The 18,845-nt window shown below is 38.5% G+C and overlaps 1 protein-coding gene, 1 long non-coding RNA gene and 1 pseudogene across 5 annotated transcripts; 2 read left to right on the forward strand and 1 right to left on the reverse strand.

Moving 5' to 3' along the window:
* Positions 1-3,173: 3,173 nt before the first annotated feature.
* Positions 3,174-4,390, forward strand: LOC140181734 (uncharacterized). Its single transcript, XR_011876860.1, has 2 exons — positions 3,174-3,466; positions 4,227-4,390. It is a non-coding gene; the product is annotated as an uncharacterized lncRNA (long non-coding RNA).
* Positions 4,391-6,311: 1,921 nt separating this feature from the next.
* On the forward strand, positions 6,312-9,829 carry LOC112769158 (uncharacterized; annotated as a pseudogene).
* A 442-nt stretch (positions 9,830-10,271) lies between these two features.
* Positions 10,272-14,544, reverse strand: LOC112769156 (beta-adaptin-like protein B). 4 transcript variants are annotated; one of them, XM_025813598.3, is made up of 6 exons: positions 14,188-14,544; positions 12,602-12,684; positions 12,340-12,439; positions 12,053-12,200; positions 11,520-11,600; positions 10,272-10,882 (listed from the first exon to the last, which is right to left on the reverse strand). In XM_025813598.3, exons 3-6 carry the CDS (start codon positions 12,372-12,374, stop codon positions 10,517-10,519), a joined length of 630 nt encoding a protein of 209 aa, XP_025669383.1. In that variant the 5' UTR covers positions 12,375-12,439; positions 12,602-12,684; positions 14,188-14,544; the 3' UTR covers positions 10,272-10,516. The 4 variants fall into 4 exon arrangements, with proteins under 4 accessions (XP_025669383.1, XP_025669381.1, XP_025669382.1 ...); XM_025813596.3 differs by having other exon boundaries at positions 12,053-12,249; XM_025813597.3 differs by lacking the exon at positions 12,602-12,684 and having other exon boundaries at positions 12,053-12,249; positions 14,188-14,492.
* Positions 14,545-18,845: the final 4,301 nt, after the last annotated feature.

Genomic DNA, 18,845 nt, shown 5'->3' on the forward strand with positions numbered 1-18,845 from the left:
ACAAAGAATTGGAACAGGGTTGGTTCTTTCCATAGTGGCCATGGCAGTTGCCGCGTTAGTCGAAACAAAGAGAAAGAAAACGGCGTTGATTCATGGTCTAACGGATTCAACGGAGCCTCTTCCCATAATGTTCTTGTGGGTGGTGTTACAGTACTTGTTTCTTGGCTCTGTTGATCTTTTCACTCTTGCTGGGATGATGGAGTTCTTCTTCACTGAAGCGCCATGGAGCATGAGGTCTATTGCAACCGCCCTTTCTTGGGCTTCTCTTGCCATGGGATATTACTCCAGCACTGTTCTTGAGTCGGCGATGATGGATGTTGACTCCTCAGTAGACGGATGTTCAGTCGCGTGAGGAGCGATGGAGTTCCTTCCCGCAAGGGCGTAGGTGCGACGAAGCTGGGTGCTACAGCTCCGGTCGAAGGAATCAGAGGCTCTACGTCGCACAGGAGCGGATCGATTGGCTGCAGGTTGCTTTGTGGACAACTGGGCGGCGGCTGGGGTGGGTGGGGTCTTGTCGAATGACCATTGGGTTTTTTTTGGGGGGGTGGGAGGGGGGAGGGTCACGACGGGGATAAAAGGGTTAAAGGGAAAAAATTTGAATTAGGTAAAAATTAGGAGTAAAAGGCCATATGAAATGAGGGTTACTGATGGTTAAATTACATTATTAATTTAGATTGGGCCAAATAAACAGCCCATTGTATGAATTGTATAGATATCTCATTGTCTCCTTAGCAAAACTCAATTTTAATAAAACTGCTGAATTCCTAGACTTTCTCTAACTATAAGAGTTGTCATTGTATTAAGAGATTAGTTGTAGCTGTTTAAATATATAAGTCTTTTTATATTTTGTCTTACCTAATATTTTTGTAATTTTTATATATTTAAAAGATTGGATAAATAACATGCATTTGTATATTTATTTGTTGATTAGGATATTTTATAAATAATCTATGGGTTAAACTTTTATGTTTTAGAATTTTTATATTTTTTCTTCTCACATAGCATATATCCAGTTTTATTTAAAAGATTAGATAAATAACACGCATTGTGTATCTAAAATCTAATTAGGACTTTTTTTATAAATGATTTATAGTTTAGGCTTGCATGTTTTAGAATTTTTATATTTTTTATTTTCACGTAACATCTATATAATTTTTGTGTATTTAAAAGATTAAATAGAAAACACTCATTTATGTATTTAAAATCTGATTAGGATATTTTCATAAATAATTTATGGTTTAGGTTTGTATGTTTTAGAATTTTATTAGCGCGTAGTTATTTTTTTCGTATAATGCAATCAATTAGGTGTATTTACAGTATTAAGAGAAAACAAAATATGTCTTTGCATGATCAGATCATATTAGAGATGATTTGTATCATTTGGCTGAACACTCATCGCTTTTGAGTGGATGAGCCTATAATAAATGCATTCATTGAGAGGTGGTGTAAGACTCAAAAATTTCAAAAAAAAAAAAAATCTTATTAAAAGCTAGTTTTGATTTATTTATTCATTAAGTACTTTAATCTCAGAAATTATTTTATTAAAGATAATTAAAATAAATTTTGATTAATTAAATTTAAAATAATTTAAGATTTTATCTGATTTTATAACTATCGAATTATTTTCTATATTTAAATTATAAAATTTAGTAAATATAAAATAATAAAAATTTTATATAATTTAATTTAAATAATTAAGATTTCAGAATTTAATACTTTTATCTTTATAAACAAAAAAATTAATTATATTATGTCTAATTTTTTTAAATTAAAATATTTATTAAAAAATAATTTATAAATTGATGAATAAATAATATTTTATACATTATTATTGTTAGATTAAAATTAATTTTCAATTATTATATTATCTCTATTTTTATTTAGAATTACCAAGAATTACCCTTACTATTTTTAATTCACAAATCCTAATTTTTAACATAGCAAAACCCTAACCCCAACATCATTTTCATCTCCCAGCCGCCATAACCCTCCTCCTCCTTTTCCTTCTTGACGCTGTCGAGCCCACACCCATCCTCCTCACACACCGTCTTCCTGCAAATACACTCACAGACGCCCTCCCCTCGCCCACTTTCACGCCGTTGCTCATCCACACACACCCTTACACCGACACAGAAAAGAGAGGGGTGTCATTGCTGATTCATTTCCATTGCTGCCAGCTGCGCCGTCGCGGAGGAGCTTCTCTGTCGCCGCGAGCTGCAACCACCACCGTGAAGTCCGTCGCCATGGCTGCAGCTGTTCGCGCCATCGTCCTCGCCGAAGGGAGCTAGCATCGCCGTCATCCATGGGTGAAGCAGAGGAGAGAGATCCGCGAGGAAGGGGGGACCGCGACCTATTCAGCCGCCACTCGTGTCGCCGCGTCGTCCATTGAGGGAAGCCGCCGTCGCTATCGTCACTCTCACCGCGACCTGTCACCGTCGCTGGAGCCAGCCACTTTCATCGCCGTTCATGCCGTCACCACTCCTCGCCACTGCCGAGCCGTCGTCGGACTGTGCACCGCCATGCATGGCCGTTCCTAGTTGGCGCAATGGCTGGTGGTTGCCTCTGCTTTCGGTGTAAGCACCCCGTCGGAGCTCAGTCACCATTCTGCTCTCCAGGAGTTGTCACCGGAGCTGCGGCTGCTCCACCGCTGCCTCTGCTGTCGGAAACCGCCGCTTCTCTGAATTCTCTGTCTTGATAAGCTCTAACCTTACTTCTAAATCTCCCTGTTTGTTAAGTGCGTTATTACGGAGCGTGTTGATGAGGCTGTTGTGCTAGGTTTATGGTTACCGCGAGTTTTCTGTTATACACCAACACCGGAACTGTTGCTACTTCACTCAGTAATTTCTTCTCTGTTACGGTAAGCGTTTCCGTTTCGAAAAGTCCTTTAGTCATTATTTTGTTACCTTAAGCTAAGGTTTTGCGGCCTTAATTGCTATAATCAAGGTTCTAAAAACCGGATCCGACTAGTCAGTTCAATCAAGTTAACCGGAAATTTGTCATCTGGTCGATCCAGTCCATTCTCAAAACCGTCTTATAAAAAATCAATAAAAAATCGGTCGAACTAACGATTAACCGTCAAACCGGATGAACCAGATGGGTTTTTAAAAGCACCGGTTTCCAAAATCCAACGCTGAAAAAAAAATAAATAGCTAAAACGCTGAAACCAAAAATCCCTCCTTTCCCTTTTTTCCTTTTCACTCAAAAATCCCTAATTTGTCCCTTGATCCCCTCACTCCCTCTCTTCTCTTCGAAGTTCCAACAGCCACCAGCCCACCACCCACTAGCTATCATCCGAAACCCATCACTCACACTCTTCGTCGAACCTTTCTTCTCGCTGTGGGTGCCATCGTCGCTAGTGGTAAAGTCTGCTTAACCATCTTCTCGATGTTCCTCTTCTCCTGGCCGTCGCAAGAAGGGCTGCATTGAGCTCCTGGCATCGCGTCGCGAAGGATTGCTGGGTCCATAGGTAGTTGTCTGTCCGAGCTCTCTCTCTCTCTCTCTCTTGTTCGAGCTCTCTCTCTCTGCTTCCCTTTTCGTCGCTGTCACTTCTGATTCCATCAAGTTGCTGAGTTAGTATAATACTGATTCTGTGATTCTGATTTGTTGGATTTACTATTTGAAGTTGTTGAGTCGTAGGGAATTTGTTCTGCTGCCGTGAACTTCTCAGTTTTTTTATTTTGTTAATTTTTTTGTTAATCATTCTGTAATTTGGATTTTTTATTTGCGTTTTACAGAAATTTTCAATTTGTTTACTGTGCAATAGTATTGCTATACTTTGTACTCGGGTAGATAATTTTCTAATTTCTATGTCAATTGATAAAGTGTGTTCAGGCCCATTATTGGTCCAAACCCTATAACAGTACAGTGGATGCTGATTGTTGTTTGTGTGGTTTGTTTGTTACAGAAAGTACAAAAGGCTCTTTTGCAATCCGATGTTCATTCAAAATTTGCTTGAGTTTTTTATTTATTTTGAATGCTATATAGAATATTTTGGATTCTGGGTTTTGAGGCTCTGGATTTTTGAATGCTATATTCAATGTTGTGATTTGTATATTGAATTTTTTTTATAATTTCACTGTATATTTAATTAACCCGGTTTAACCACGGTTCGACTCTGGTCGAACCAGTGAACCATTGAACCAGTCACTTGATTGGTTCAATGACTGGTCCGGTTCTCAGAACCTTGGCTATAAGATTGATTCTTGGTTATTCTATGTTGTGATTAGAGTTGTTGTGGTTGCTGCGTAAGAGGTTTGGAGCTGAGGTTGCAGCTGCCGCAAGAGTTAGTTGTTATGGGAACCTCAATGACATGGAAGCATTTGCCTCCACTCATTTATGCATTAGCATTTTGCTTAATTGCTATCAATGTTGCTGCTGATGATGATCAGAGTCCTTATTATGGATGCCACAACTCTCCCTACCACCCAGCTCCACAAGCGGCGCCACCTGCACATGAACCTCACCCACCCTATATGTACAAGTCTCCCCCTCCTCCATTTTCATACATTTACAAGTCTCCACCACCCACCATATATCAACAAATCTCCTCATCCTCCCTCTCCCTTTCTACCCTTTCTGAAATATTTTATTATATTCTTGTCCGAATCTTTGTTCATGTTTCATGAAAGCTTTTCCAAAGGTTCTTTTCTGGTGCCTGACATTAGAAGGCTCTACACTGTAGAACACTGCTTCGACGTGTTGCCCCAATTTATCCTTGCAGTCAAGGATCTTTTGGAGTCCGTCCAAGCACCAAGTGGAGGAAGTGTAGTTTGGTGAGAGAACAATGATTGCAAACATGGAGTCTTCAATTGCTGTGAGAAGTTCATGTGAAATAAAGTCACCTTTGCGAAGGTTGGTCTCATCAATGAAGGTAATGATTCCCTTCCTTGTGAGTGCGGCATAGAGATGGCTAGTAAATCCATTGCCTGAGTAACACATCATACTTGCATGATTTTGAAGAAGTAGAAGAGGTGGAAGCCATGTATATAGAGAAGAGGATTACGAGTAAACTGGGTTTGTGTTAGAGTAATACGGAAAGTGAATAGGATAGTAGAAGCAGCGAGCGAGAGAAAAACTTCTATAATGCGGAAAGTGAATAGGATAGTAGAAGCAGCGAGCGAGAGAAAAGCTTCTATAATACTGGAAACTGAAAACTGGAACTGGAATGTAATGTAATATCGGAAGATGAGAGACAGAGAGATTCCGAACTTGAAAAGCTTCTATAATATGGAAACTGAAAATCGGAAACTGGAATTTAATATAATGTTGGGTTGAGATTGATTTATAGTGTAGACTCTGTTTCGTTCTCACTCTATAATTGGCTATTTTTTTTTATCGCAAAAAGGGAAAGTGGTTTGTACGGCAAAACGCCAAAACAAATGGTTTTGTATTTTCACTTTTTCAGAGTGAGAATGAAACAGAATATAAGTCAATCTCAACCCAACATTATATAAACTTTTTAAGTTCGGCATCTCTCGGTCTTGCTTCTTCTAATATTACATTAAATTCCAGTTTCCAGTTTTGTATTATAGAAGCTTTTCTCTCCGTCTAGCTGCTTTTACTATACTATTCACTCTAACACAAACCCAGTTATCTTTCTTCTTTGCTCGTAATCGTCTTCTCTGTATACATGGCTTCTACTTCTTCAAGATCATGCAAGTATGATGTGTTCATCACAGCTTCAGGGTGAAGACCCTCGCAATGGATTCACTAGCCATCTCTATGCGCACTCACAATGAAGGGAATCACTACCTTCATTGATGAGACCAACCTTCGCAAAGGTGACGTTATTTCACATGAATTTCTCACAGCAATTGAAGACTCCATGTTTGCAATCATTGTTCTCTCACCAAACTACGCTTCCTCCACTTGGTGCTTAAACGAGTTCCAGAAGATCCTTGAATGAAGCATAAGTTGGGGCAATACGTCGAAGCGGTGTTCTACGGTGTGGAGCCTTCTGATGTCAAGCACTTTCGGAGAAGCTTTCATGAAACATGAACAAAGATTCAAACAAAAAAGTGACAAGGTTAGAACATGAAGACATGTGTTAACACAATTTGCCGGTTACTCTGGTTGGAGCTCTAAAAATCAGTAAGCTCACTAATAATCATTCACTTCATTTGTTGTTGTGGTAAATTATGTTAACAAAGTAAGGAAAACAACGTAACAAAAAAATAATATAGAAAAATACTATTCATATGATAAAATATTTCAGAGCATATATAGCAGAATATATCATGAATTCCAAAAAATTGTGATTTGGCCGTAAATATTATTTTTGTTGTAAGCTTGTTGCATGTCTGAATATAGGGAGAGGGAAAATAATTAGGCAAAAACAAAAGGAAGTTATATAAAAACATCAAAGGAAAGAGGATCCAAGCAAAGATGTAGAAAAGAGAATAGCGTTATAGCAGGGACATAGTTGCCATTACACACTAAAGTTACAATAGTCAACGCACTTTTATGCCTTCTCTAAACATCATTTTAGTTTGTGGTTTGGAAAACATAAAAAGAACATATTTCATTAATGAAAGGATAGAAGGTCCATATTTTAGTTTTGCAGCAGAGGTTTTTCATGGGTTGCAGGAACAAGTAATGACAACTGCTTCTAGGAGCCATAGATTGATCGTTCGTGTTCAAAATATTGAGGCTTCCTTACCGCCATTGGAGAAGGCTGTATTGGCACAAACAAGTCACATACACTTTGCTTATACATCTGGTACGATTTCTTTTGAGCAGTTATTTCACCTTGTGTGGATTTACTGGAAATGGTTCCTTGGAATCTGATAATGATAGTTTCTTTATGCATGGTTTTGCTTTTGAAAGATAAAGTCATTGTATTTCTCTATATAGATAGATTGAGCCATCTGGCCAATCGCTCTATAAAGTTTCATTTGCTTTGTCTGACATTGTCAATACTTAATATAATGACCCCTGTTAGCTTGCATGCCCTTAAATTGTTAGGAGAAATCTAAATATTTAGAAAACCTGATTACTTAAACCTTCTAGTGACATACGCACCATATTTTGTTCACGTTTGCATTCTTTTTTGTTTTGCCGGATTACTTAATGTTTCGATTTGACTAGAGATATAATTATTATTATTCTCAAAGGTGGATTTTCTTGGCCATCATTATTACTTTTGGGTTTTATGATCCTTTATGATTTTTCTTCTAGTGGTGCTTGTTATTATGCCATTTTGGTATTAGGATTGATTTCATTATAATCAGTAAATTCAGAACCATACATATCAGTAAATAGTAGTTTTTTTTATATATGAGTTGCTTTTAGGGAGTTAATTTATCCTATGCAGTAGGATTTCTAGTGTATCCACAAATACAGATATGGGTCTGCTTGTTGCTGGAACTGAATATTGTGGTGCGTTTGAGGAGAGGTTGAAGAAACTGATGGAGGAAATTAAACAAAGTGATGAGATAATACTTTTTATCGATGAAATGCACACTCTAATTGGAGCTGGAGCAGCTGAAAGGGCTATTGATGCTGTTAACATACTAAAACCTTCTCTTGGAAGGGCTATTGATGCAGGTGGAGCATATTATCAGAGAGGAGAACATGATGGCTGCCCAGGAGATCATTGAACTGTTCTGTGAATTAATTGCTGTGAGACTTCCAATAATCGAGGCACAAAGGTATTCTAGCTTTGTTTGCTTGTTTGAATTTACTTTACATCATTGACATCCAAGTATGATTTACAACTAAGGTAGCAATGTGTAGAACATGCATTTGTTAACATGAAGCATTCATTTTTTTTCTCACTAAAAGTAGCACTACCCCCCCCCCCCCCTTTTTTTTTCTCTGAATTATTCATCTTTCACTTATCTCTTAGGATTTTTAGTAATATAAATCAATATCCATGTGGATTAGAATATGTTTTTGTCTATCTTCTATATGCCATTTGACTCGTTATTTTGTCTCATAAAATTTTTAATGTTTCTCAGGGAATGTCCCCTAGATTTGAAGGAAGCCATATCTAGTGTATGTTTTGCTGCACCCAGATGTGCAGATCTGCCGAAGTTATTGTAGGTTCAGCAGGCATTTGCTGCCAAATATGGGAAGGAATTTTTATCTGCTGCTACTGAACTCAGGCCGGACTATGGTGTTAATTGCCAGGTTCCTTAACTTTTCATCCTATGTGGAGAAAACCATTTATATAGACTTACCATCAAGGATGGAAGTTATTCTCTTTTATGACATTTTTCTTTGTGAATTTCACTTGTAGTTAATAGAGCTGCTGTTGGTTCGTGCTCCATCACCTGAAAAGAAACTGAACCTTTTAAAAGAAATTGTTGTTGAGCATGAGATAGAATGGGATCCGGCTGCTTCAGAAACCGAGTTCTTTAAGAAACACGAGGACTTGCTGGTAAGTACTAGGCAGTAGTGACTAGTGCAACAGTAACAATCTCATGTTGGCTTTCCTTTCTTTGCACCATAATCTTAAAATGATTTTTCATTGCCAGAATGGCCCCACACAATTTGTTGGGTCAAACGTGCCACCACCTGAAGAAAAACAAGATGAAGAGTCAAACACTGCTCCTGATACTTTCAATAAAGAACAACCTGATTCTGATTCCGATTCAGACATATTGGACTTCCCTGATGTGCCTTAGGTATCGGTCCAGCCAAATGCAAATACTGCCACAGCTCCAGTTGTTCCACCTCCTGAAGTTAATCTTCGTTCATCTAGCTACTCTGGAGTCTGGAGATATCCCAGACATAAGGCATGAGCAACTTCACGAGATGTCAACTATTCAGAGAGATGAACCCCATAATACATCTGGTAAAATGGAAAGCAAGCAGTTTGTGCCGTTCATCTCCCCTCCACTACCGGCTGGATCATATTCTACTAGACATAGTGATTCTCCTCCCCCCATGTTGAGCACAAAAACTGAAGCCAATGTGAACTCCTTGTCAAGCTCAAAATCTGAAGCCAATGTGGACCTGCAGGATGTGTTGGCTGCTTCTCATGCTGCCACAAAATCTGCTGAATGTGCTACAGCTGCAGCTCGCTCAGCAGCTAGTCTTGCTCAAGTCCGAATTAGCGAGCTTACCAGGGAAAACAGTGAACAGTCACCTGATAGCAGCTCTGTGAACGCATTTTATGCAGGGGATGACAATCAATCTACTACAGAAAGGGGACATCTAGCTAAGCATAATTCTAGAGGTACCTCCGATGGCAGTGGCAGAAATACTCTTGAACTTAACCAGGATCACTTTGCTTCAGACTCTCTATCTGGTTCACCAAGTTTTCCTTCATTCGATACACTCAAAGCAGATTTTGATTCTTCTTTACCAAAAAATCATTCAGTGGGAGAGAAATTCTCTCCTCACCAGCCTAATAGATTGCCTTCATTAGATGATGATCCATATTTTTCATACCCCAACTTATTTTCCCGGCATAGCTCAAATGTAGGATCACAGAATCATCATTCAGATAGTAGCCGTTCCACTCATGATATGTGACAGGGAATTGTCATTCAACCACTCATTTGACTCTGGAAGTCTTGCTCCCGAGTGTTGTTTACATTTTATGCCAGATGTAAAGTCTACATTATTTTTGTTTTAATTTTAGAGAGTACGGAAGTCCCTACTTTCTTGTCTACACGGAACAAAGTATGGCTAGATTTGCATGATGGTGGGCGATAGTTCAGAAGCCTTGAATTCTCAGTTGCTGGGTACTCCCAATGGATATAAATTTGCTGTGGTGCTAAAAATAAAAGCTTTCAGCATCAATGTATCATGTGGATATGAGATTGCCCAATGTTAGATTACCACCTTACTGAATACTGCTAGACATGTCTTGCTTTCCAAACTTGGTTTGTAATTACTTGTAGTATTGGTTCAGTTTTATAGTGTGAATTGTGAAATATTTCACTCTACCTCCAAAGGCGTTTTAGTGTGAAATATTTTTGTCCTCGAGTTACTCAAATTTGGGTTCAGCCACCTAACACATACATTAATGTTGCTTCTGTAGGCGAGAACGTGTTGCCCAGTGTCTTCATTCAATAATTTATATCTTTTAGGCGTTGTGAATAAACAAACGATAACTTTACATCTGTCAAAGACCCTCCTCTGCTCTAGTATACACCTATCCTCCGGTTAATTTTAAACATTTAATTTTTCCTTTTCTAATTAAATAAAATAAATTTACAGAGAGGAGATAATTTTGTAAAAGAGAGACGAGAGAGAGTTGAAAGAAGAAAAAAAGTTTTCATATACAAATCCATACATTTGATTTAGAAAGCAATCAACGGTAGAAAAGGACTGTTGCTTTTATTACTGTCTATTACATATGTTTATTTATCCAAAATGCACATAACCCTATTTTATCATATTATAATACATCACAGCTTCATGTAAATCATTGTCGGCCACCATTTCAATACAAAAGTAATAACGTTCTAAACAAGCAAAAAATTAGAACAAAATATAGCCAATCATCTTATAGGAAATATCAAATAAGCAAGCCACAATTTTGTCAAAATTATCCATGTTTAACTCACCCAGCAGGAGTAGCTGGTTCATCACTAGGAACAAGACTCATCAAATCACCAAGTAAATCCAGCACAGGCACGACAGGTGGAGGTGATGGCGGTGCAACGGATGCCGGGGTTGAAACAGCACCATTGGCAGGATTTGCAGAAGATGACTCAGAATATGCTGTTTCACTTCCCTCAGGATACTCTTCATCTTCAGCTTTCTGGGCTGAGGTGTGTGAACGGGTTACAAATGCATCTGGAGGCTTGTGATAAACTGAAGATAATGTAGTAATGTTGACAAGGATCTCATCAAGTAGAGACAAATCAAGTTGGTTTGAGTCATCAGTTATCATAGGTTTCTCAGCTAACACAACATCCTTAGCTGCCTGAGAAAGACAAGTTAGGACCATTAATTGTTACAGCTCAAAATTGATATTCAAAGGAGAAGTCAAGTAAGAATTTGACCTAAAGGTTGATCATAGGAGTATGTGCTTAATAGTAGATTCCCAGAACCATCTTATACAACTAACAACAAAATGGTAAACTTTTTGTTTGGCTTCCAACAATTTTAGGAACCTTTCTAGGAATACACTAGTCAATAAAGTTGAGAGAGAGAGAGAGATTTCTTAGATTTTTTGAGGAAGAAGAAAGTATCATAGTCCATAACATACAGACAAAGGAATACACACAATTATCTAAGATATATCAATTTAGACTATAATTTTAAAGAAAAAGATCTCACAGATAAAGGTTTGCATACTAAGTAAAACAGAGGTCCTACAACTCAATTTTGGTAGAGAAAGATCAGTTTGTTTGACACCCTTCCTATATAATTCAAAGATGGCGTTTTGAGGACACTGAAAATGGGGTGTGAAAGTACTGTCTAGATAATAATATATCAAGAAATTTCACTATGCTCTCCATAAAACTTTTAATTTTAGAATCTTTTCGAGAACTTCAATTGGTCCATAAATAAGGGGTTCAGTTCTTGACAAGTATGTTGTATGCAATATGAGGCAGTACCTGAATCATCTGTTGTGGGCCCTCAGTACCTGAATCATCTCTAATTTGATTGCACAACGACCAATAGCGCGAACAGCCTTTCTAAAAAAATCGACATCAAAGGACTAAAGAAATCAAAACTAGCCCCTTGCTTAACAAGTTAATATAATACATGAGGATGCAGCCACTGATAATTAATATGCAACTGTTAAGCTGCAATTCAGCACCAAGCGAATGAAAGACATACAAGTCTCATCACTGAAACAAGATAACTTGCTATTTATAAAAAAAAATACAGAAAAGAACACATTTCATTAATGAAAGGACAGAAGGTCCAAATACGAACTACATAAAACAAGAAATAAGTAAAAATAGCTTGAAATGAATCTCAACTTTTCCATTTTCACATAGATAGGATCATTGTACTTGCAGAAAAACACCTGCAGATATATAATAAGCCCAGTCTCCAAACTAGAGAAGAGAAGTTCTTCACTAGTGCCCAAATGTGCTATTTCTTAATGAAGAATTCAACAAAATCGGTTTTAGATCACCACCTTAATTTCATGGGCAAGAATTGGTGGTCTTCTTTGTACCATAAGATTGATATTCCGCAGGGCTACATATTGTATTTCGGGTTCTGCATAGAGTAATGTCACAAGAGGAGGAGCCATCTTTTTACAGAGATTTCGAACCACATCAGTGCTGGTGATGAGCTCCATTTGTTGCAGGATCACGTACATCCCATTAAAAACTGTAGTTAGCAAACAACATAAAATGTAATCTCTAATGTGCAATGCAAGATAATAAGTAAAGGGGAAAAAAATAAATAAACAAAATTTACCTTAACAGCTGATAGTACAACTGCACAATTGGCATGCTGTAACCTTGGAGTAACTCTTTCTACTATGTTTTCAGCCTCACGAGCATTGGCTGCCTTGTATCTAGAGAGAACATCCAAGATAAAAAATTGACCCCATCCGGTCATTAAGTAAAAACAAGAGATATTAGCTTAACTTAGAACAATATGAAATTGAATACGGAAATAGAAATGACAGGATGATGTACATGACAACAATAAAAATATTGCACTTAAATCCATATACCCTTCTTTTTTTTCTTTTTAACTTTCCAGCTTCTATTATTTTGTTTCCTTGATTTAGAGCCAGCATTCCAGCTCTGCAAATCCCTGTATATAGATCACGATCATATTCAATTCTAGCTAACATGTGATTTCACCATATTATAAGATAAAGCAAGTAACAATAATAAGTGTCTTTAAAGTTTTGGTGCACATATTAAGAAAATATTAAGACTAAGATTACATTATTAATTTATTATCACAGAGGACAAGTGAGAATGTAGCTTGGCCTTTATCACTTTACTATCTAATAATGTAGAAATGCTAAAGTTAGTAGCATCATCCTCTATATGCTATATCTATGCATTGTCCATATTAATATAAATCTCATTCAGAATTCTTATTTCTTTTGATCTCTTCTCAAATTCATAAAGCTAGTTAAGATATGGGTTTTACTGGAGAATTGGTAAGAGGTGTCTTCTCCAGAAATGGTTCTGCCGCATCATACGAAAGCAAAGTGAGTCTCTCAAAAATGCTATATATATATATGCTGCAAGAATTCTTGATCATATCACAAATTTTGTAACTTTTTCTCAGGGTAGGCGAAATTCAACAGAAAATCGAAGATGGGGTTCTGTTAGATTATACTTGTGTGGAAATGAATTCAATTCGGTTGTGGCAGAGGAGGATTCAGCTTCACTTGAGTTCTGAAGTTACAGTTACACAACCAATAATACAAGAGAACTTGAGTGATAGAGAATATGCCAAAAGTGAAGAAACTGTGGAGAATATAATAGAACAAGAAGAAATGCCAAATTCAAGTAGTTCTACATTATTGAGTGAGAAGCAGTAGCAATTCGGATTCAATCAGCATATAGAAGCTTTCTGGTTAGCTCAATAAACTTAAATAACATCAATTTGCATATATTCACATCAGTTATATCAATAAATTCATTATTTATATTATGCTTAGTATTTTTTCCTTCTTCTTATGATTATTTTGCTATAAATTTCAGTTAAGGCGTCGAAAGGATGAAATCGGATGCAATAATGGTGAAGTTCAGCTCAATTTAGTAACTGAAAGTCCAGATAGAAAGTCCATGGGAACCTCAGTTGAAGTTCAAACTGAAAATTCAGCCGACGGTTGAAGGCGAAAACAAAGCAGAAGGTATAACAGAAGACGATGTTAAATTCATGAAACTAGCAAGTAACATGATTTTGTTAGAAGAAAAACAACTAACTTTGGTTCACTTGAAATGTTGTCATAAATTCAAAGACTTGAATTCAGATTAAGCTTAAAATAATTCACCAAAGCTCATCTTATTCTTGCATAAATAAAAAAGTGTTAAAAGAGTGATTGAAGGTGCTAAGCTTATCAATTTAGCTATAATTCGCCATCGATCGAATTCTGTTAACTAGCATAGTTCATGAGATTTTCAGGAAGAATGGGATGATAGCACTGTGAGTAGCTATGTATAAAAAATGCTAATGCAGAACAGAATGGAGGCATCAACCAGAAGAGAAAGAGTACTCGCTTATGCTTTCTCCCAACAGGTAAACGTCTTAACACTATTTGCATAGAAGGAATGGATAGTGCAGGGAGGAAGTTACCGGATCGGAGAGGCTGACGACGGTGATGAAGAACGAGGAAGACGGCGACGCTCTCTGGAACCAAGAAGACGGCGACGCTCTCTGGAGCGCACAAGATGGCGACGCTCTCTGACGCGACGACGTTCTTCTCGGCTAGGTGAGGCACGCGCGAAAGCTGCGGTGACCTTGGTAGGGCGTGGTGGAGGAAGCCTCTTTGTCTTCTTTCCGAGGGAGAAGAGACGAGATTGAAGAGAAAGAGAGGGAGATACAAACACTGAGGAGATACGAAGGTCGGGTGAGGAATTTAGCAAAACAAAGAATAAATCAATAAAGTGATTTTTTTAGTATTTTTTAGATTTGTGTAATATTTTTGGTATCAATGATTGATTAGGGTTTATGAAGATAAATAATTTTGTTAGATGTGTTTTTGTTTTTGTTTTTTAGATTATTTAAATTTTAAAATAATAAAATTAAATATTTTGATTAATTTAAAAGAATAATTTTTGTCTAATATATCAAAAAAGATATTTAAGTCTTTTAAAAAATTAAATAAAAAATATTTTTTATTTTTATTAAATTATAAGAGTATTTTAGTAAAATTAGTGATATGATATATATTTTTTTTAAAAAATCTGATGTGGAAAATAAATTTTACATGGCTTGTTATTTGTTCATATTTTAAACGTATCGGTACGTATAAATTTACCATTGTATCGATGCAAACACCTTATATTAATATCTTATATTTTTGAGAAAATGACAAATCCGTCCCGACCTTTTTTTTAGAAGACATTTTTGTCCCTGATGATTGCAAAATACAATGATGTCCCTGACCCTTCAAAATTTTGGACAAATCTATCCCCCGTTAATCTCAGCCCGTTAGCCCCGTCGGAAAGTGCTGAGTTGGCTGCCGTGGCTCTGACGTGGATGTAACGGGGGGACACGTTGGCATGACTTTCTGGAAATAAGACAGATTAGTCCCCAGCCCCCTTAAACGATGCCGTTTCTCCCCCGCCCCTCCAAACACAGTTTAATCCCCATATGTAATACCCATAACACCCATGCTTTCTCGTCTGAATTACTGAAAACCCTAGAAGAGTAACGATCAAAGTCCCCCTCCCCTGTTTCTCCCTCCAAAAATTGCACTACGTGGAAGAGCAATCGGTCCGTTGTGGAGTTGCTGTGGGAGGCCAACAAGGAGGATTTCGTTGAGGGCGTACTTGCTGTCTTCCTTAGAAGGTAAGATCGTGATCCTTTTCGTTTAAGTTTTAGTTATTGTGTGGGAAGGAAGGGTGAATGCAGTGTGTGTGCATGTTGAGAGCGTGGGAAACAGGGGTATAATGTAGTGGTTTATTTCTTTTGAAAACGTTGTGTGTATGATCAGTAGGGGGGAACTTGTTCGGGCAAAGGGGTTTCGTTCAAAATTTTGGTAACTGTTTATGGACTGAGACCTTGTTGATCATTGGTTAATTTCAGATGGTTGACGTTTTTGTGGTGCCGGTTTTTCACCATGGAGGAAAGTTTGTCAGAGGGATTGATGGAGCCCTGGTTTATGAAAATGGGAAGGAAGAGAGATTCCCTGAGATGGACCTGGACTTTGTGAACTTTGGGGACCTTGTTACGTTGTTCAAGGGTTTGGGATACCAGTCATACAGGGAAGTATACTGGTATGATCCCACAAGTAGCGACATTGAGTCGGGTTTGAACAAGTTAACTGGGGATGCTGGAATAAATGCAATGCGAGAAAACATATCGAAGAACCAAAACTCTGCTGAGTTTCATATATACTTTGATCATGGAGTAGATGTCCCTGAGGTTGTTGAAGATGCTGGAAGGGATGCTGATGGGGCAGCGGATGTGGAGGTGGATGTGGATGAGATATTAGAGGAACTGAAGACATCCTCTTCATCAGATGACGGGTACGAAAGCACGGAGGATGTGCTTAACAAACCTCCACCAGCTGAAGTGGAGACCTCTAGTTCTGAGAGTGAAAAAGAAGCCAGTTGCAAGAGAAAAAGATCAACACATGGTAGAAAAAGATAGTCACCCCGAAGAAGCCAGCTGCAAGGAGGCAAGGGTCAAAGGGAAAAGCTAAGGTTGAACAAAGGAGGGTTCAGAAACGGGCCAGGGTGAATGTTAGGGGAGAAAATAGTTCAGGGGTTAATACTGGTGGTCAGGGGGCTGCTCGTCCGAATGATGAAGGAGGAGGTGGTGGTAATCCTGGTGTGGAGCCGAACAATGCAGGGGTAGGGGTTTCTACATTAGTGAGTTGCCATCAGAAATGGAAGAAATTGTATTTGAGTATGAATTCGAGGAGTTGCATACACCCATTTCATCTGATGATGAAGGTAGCAGCAGGAGATTTCCTGAATTCGACGATGGCTATGCTCACGGTGAGGGGAGATTTGAGTTGGGAACCAGATTTGCTACTGTTGAAAGGTTTAAGGAGGTGGTGAAGGATTCCTTCATAGCTGAAGGGAGGGAGCTGAAGTGGATAAAGAATGACAAGGAGAGGGTAAGGGTGGGTTGCAAGGATGAGGAGTGTCCATTCCTGGTTCATTTGTCCTATAACAAAACCTTGTAGTGTTATCAAGTAAAGACATATGTGCAAGAACATACTTGTGCAAGGGATTTAGGGAGCAATGCAGCTGACCAGCATTGGCTTAGCAAGAAGATTGAAAACAGGATGGCAACCCAACCCCACATGAACACGAAGGAGGCAACTGACTTTCTAAGAGAGGATTTTTCATTATGTCCCCACCCTAAGATGATGTACAGAGCAGTAGTTGAGGCCAGGGAGAAGATCATGGGCAATGAGAGGGACCAATACAAACGGAGCAGAGACTACTGTGAGTAGATTCTGATAAGCAATCCAGGTTCGACGGCCAGGTTGGAGCTTATGCCAGTTCCAGAATCACCTCCCGTATTTGATAAACTATACATATGCTTGGATGCTTGTAAGAAAGGGTTCAAGGATGGGTGCAGACCTTTGTTGCACCTAGATGGCTATTTTTTGAAAACCTACTATATGGGTTGGCTTCTAGCAGCAGTTTCCCAAGATGCCAACAATCAGTTCTACGTTGTTGCATATGGAGTTGTTAGGGGTGAGACCAAAGATGCTTGGAAATGGTTCCTGAATAATCTCCAGGAAGACATTGGTGACAGTGCCAGCCATGGGTGGACCTTCATATCAGACCAACAAAAAGTAAGATTTAATTATGATTAGTCAATTAGTTTAGTTTCAGATATGAAGGTTTTAATTTCACATAACATTCCTTAATGTCCTTTTTATGGTGCAGGGTTTACTGCCTGCGCTAAAGGAGGTTATGCCACATGCAAAGCTACGCAATTGTGTGATGCATATGTGGAAGAATTTCATCAATCGCTTCAAAGACTTGTACATTAGGGAGGTTGTGTGGGAGTGTGCTAGATGCACAACCATTGCAGAATTCAAGGAATGTATGGACAAACTGAAGCAAGTTAACCATGGGGCTTGGGAATATCTCAGCAGGTTTCCACCAGAAAGTTGGGTTAAGGCATATTTCTCTCATGCGGCAAAGGTTGATAACCTCACAAATAATATGTGTGAGATTTTCAATGCAAAAATAGTTACTTACCGTACGAAGCCCATCCTCACCATGTGTGAAGAAATCAGATGTTATCTGATGAGGAGGATGGTGAATCACAAACGGATCCTGGATAACCACACTGGAAAGCTAGTACCAGTACAGCAGAAGAGGATGGAGAGGTTAGTCAATCTTAGTACTAAGTGGATGGCTGAATGGGTTGGTGACAACGAGAGGAAAATGTTTGAGGTGAGCCGGAAGGCAAGCAAGGTTGATGTAGATCTAATTAAATACACTTGCTCCTGCAACAAATGGCAACTTACTGGTAACCTCTTTCTCTCTGTAGTCAGAATGATTCCTGGATTGTTTTGTTATTTTGCACATCTTTAAAACTGTTTCCCTTGTCACCTCAGGCATGCCTTGCATACATGCACTTGCTGCCATTAGAAAGAGACGGGACCAGCCACAAGACTACGTGCACCCTTGGCTGTGTATGGAGTCCATCAGGAGGACTTATGCACACTGTATTCAACCAGTGCCAAGTTCAGAGTTCTAGGCCAGAACTGAATTCACACAGCCAGACCCACCCATCATCAAAAGAGGGATTGGGCGCCCAAAGGTGCACAATTGGCAGAAAGACCCTGCAGAGCCATTGATGCAAGGGGGTAAGCTGAAGAAGTCGTTCTCTGTGTCTTGCAGCAAGTGTGGTGAGAAGGGCCATAATTACAAAACTTGCAAAGGAGCACCATCGAACCCGAATTGGAAACCGAAGACCAAAAGGCCTAAGAAGAAGAAAGAGAGCACATCCCAAGCACTTGTCTGTCTTCCTTTGTCACAGTCTGCTCCACCACCAGAGGTAAAATCAGTTGCTTAATAATGGTATATTTGCTTATAAGATCTAGCAACTATTCTGTCCCTAATGCAAGTAGTTCAGGCTTTAAAATGTCTTAGTACTTTAAACCTCAGAGATTTGTATGTCTTAGTATCTGAATCTTCAAGGATGGATCTGTATTAGTATATGAATCCTTAGGAACTAATATGTCCTCATATTAAATTGTCAGGATGCTTCACACAGCCAATCAAGCAGCTCAACACCCCAGCAGCAAGAACCTA

Source organism: Arachis hypogaea, chromosome 18 (assembly GCF_003086295.3).
Source record: "Arachis hypogaea cultivar Tifrunner chromosome 18, arahy.Tifrunner.gnm2.J5K5, whole genome shotgun sequence".
In the NCBI taxonomy this organism is placed as follows: Eukaryota; Viridiplantae; Streptophyta; class Magnoliopsida; order Fabales; family Fabaceae; genus Arachis; species Arachis hypogaea.

Excerpts from the sequence above, each read along its gene's own strand:
- LOC112769156 (XM_025813596.3), bottom strand. The coding sequence starts at position 12,238 with ATGTACGTGATCCTGCAACAAATGGAGCTCATCACCAGCACTGATGTG. Across the intron at positions 11,601-12,052 it reads TTCTTGCCCATGAAATTAAG|AAAGGCTGTTCGCGCTATTG; the intron begins GTGGTGATCTAA and ends CGATTTTTTTAG. Across the intron at positions 10,883-11,519 it reads GCCCACAACAGATGATTCAG|GCAGCTAAGGATGTTGTGTT; the intron begins GTACTGCCTCAT and ends TGTCTTTCTCAG.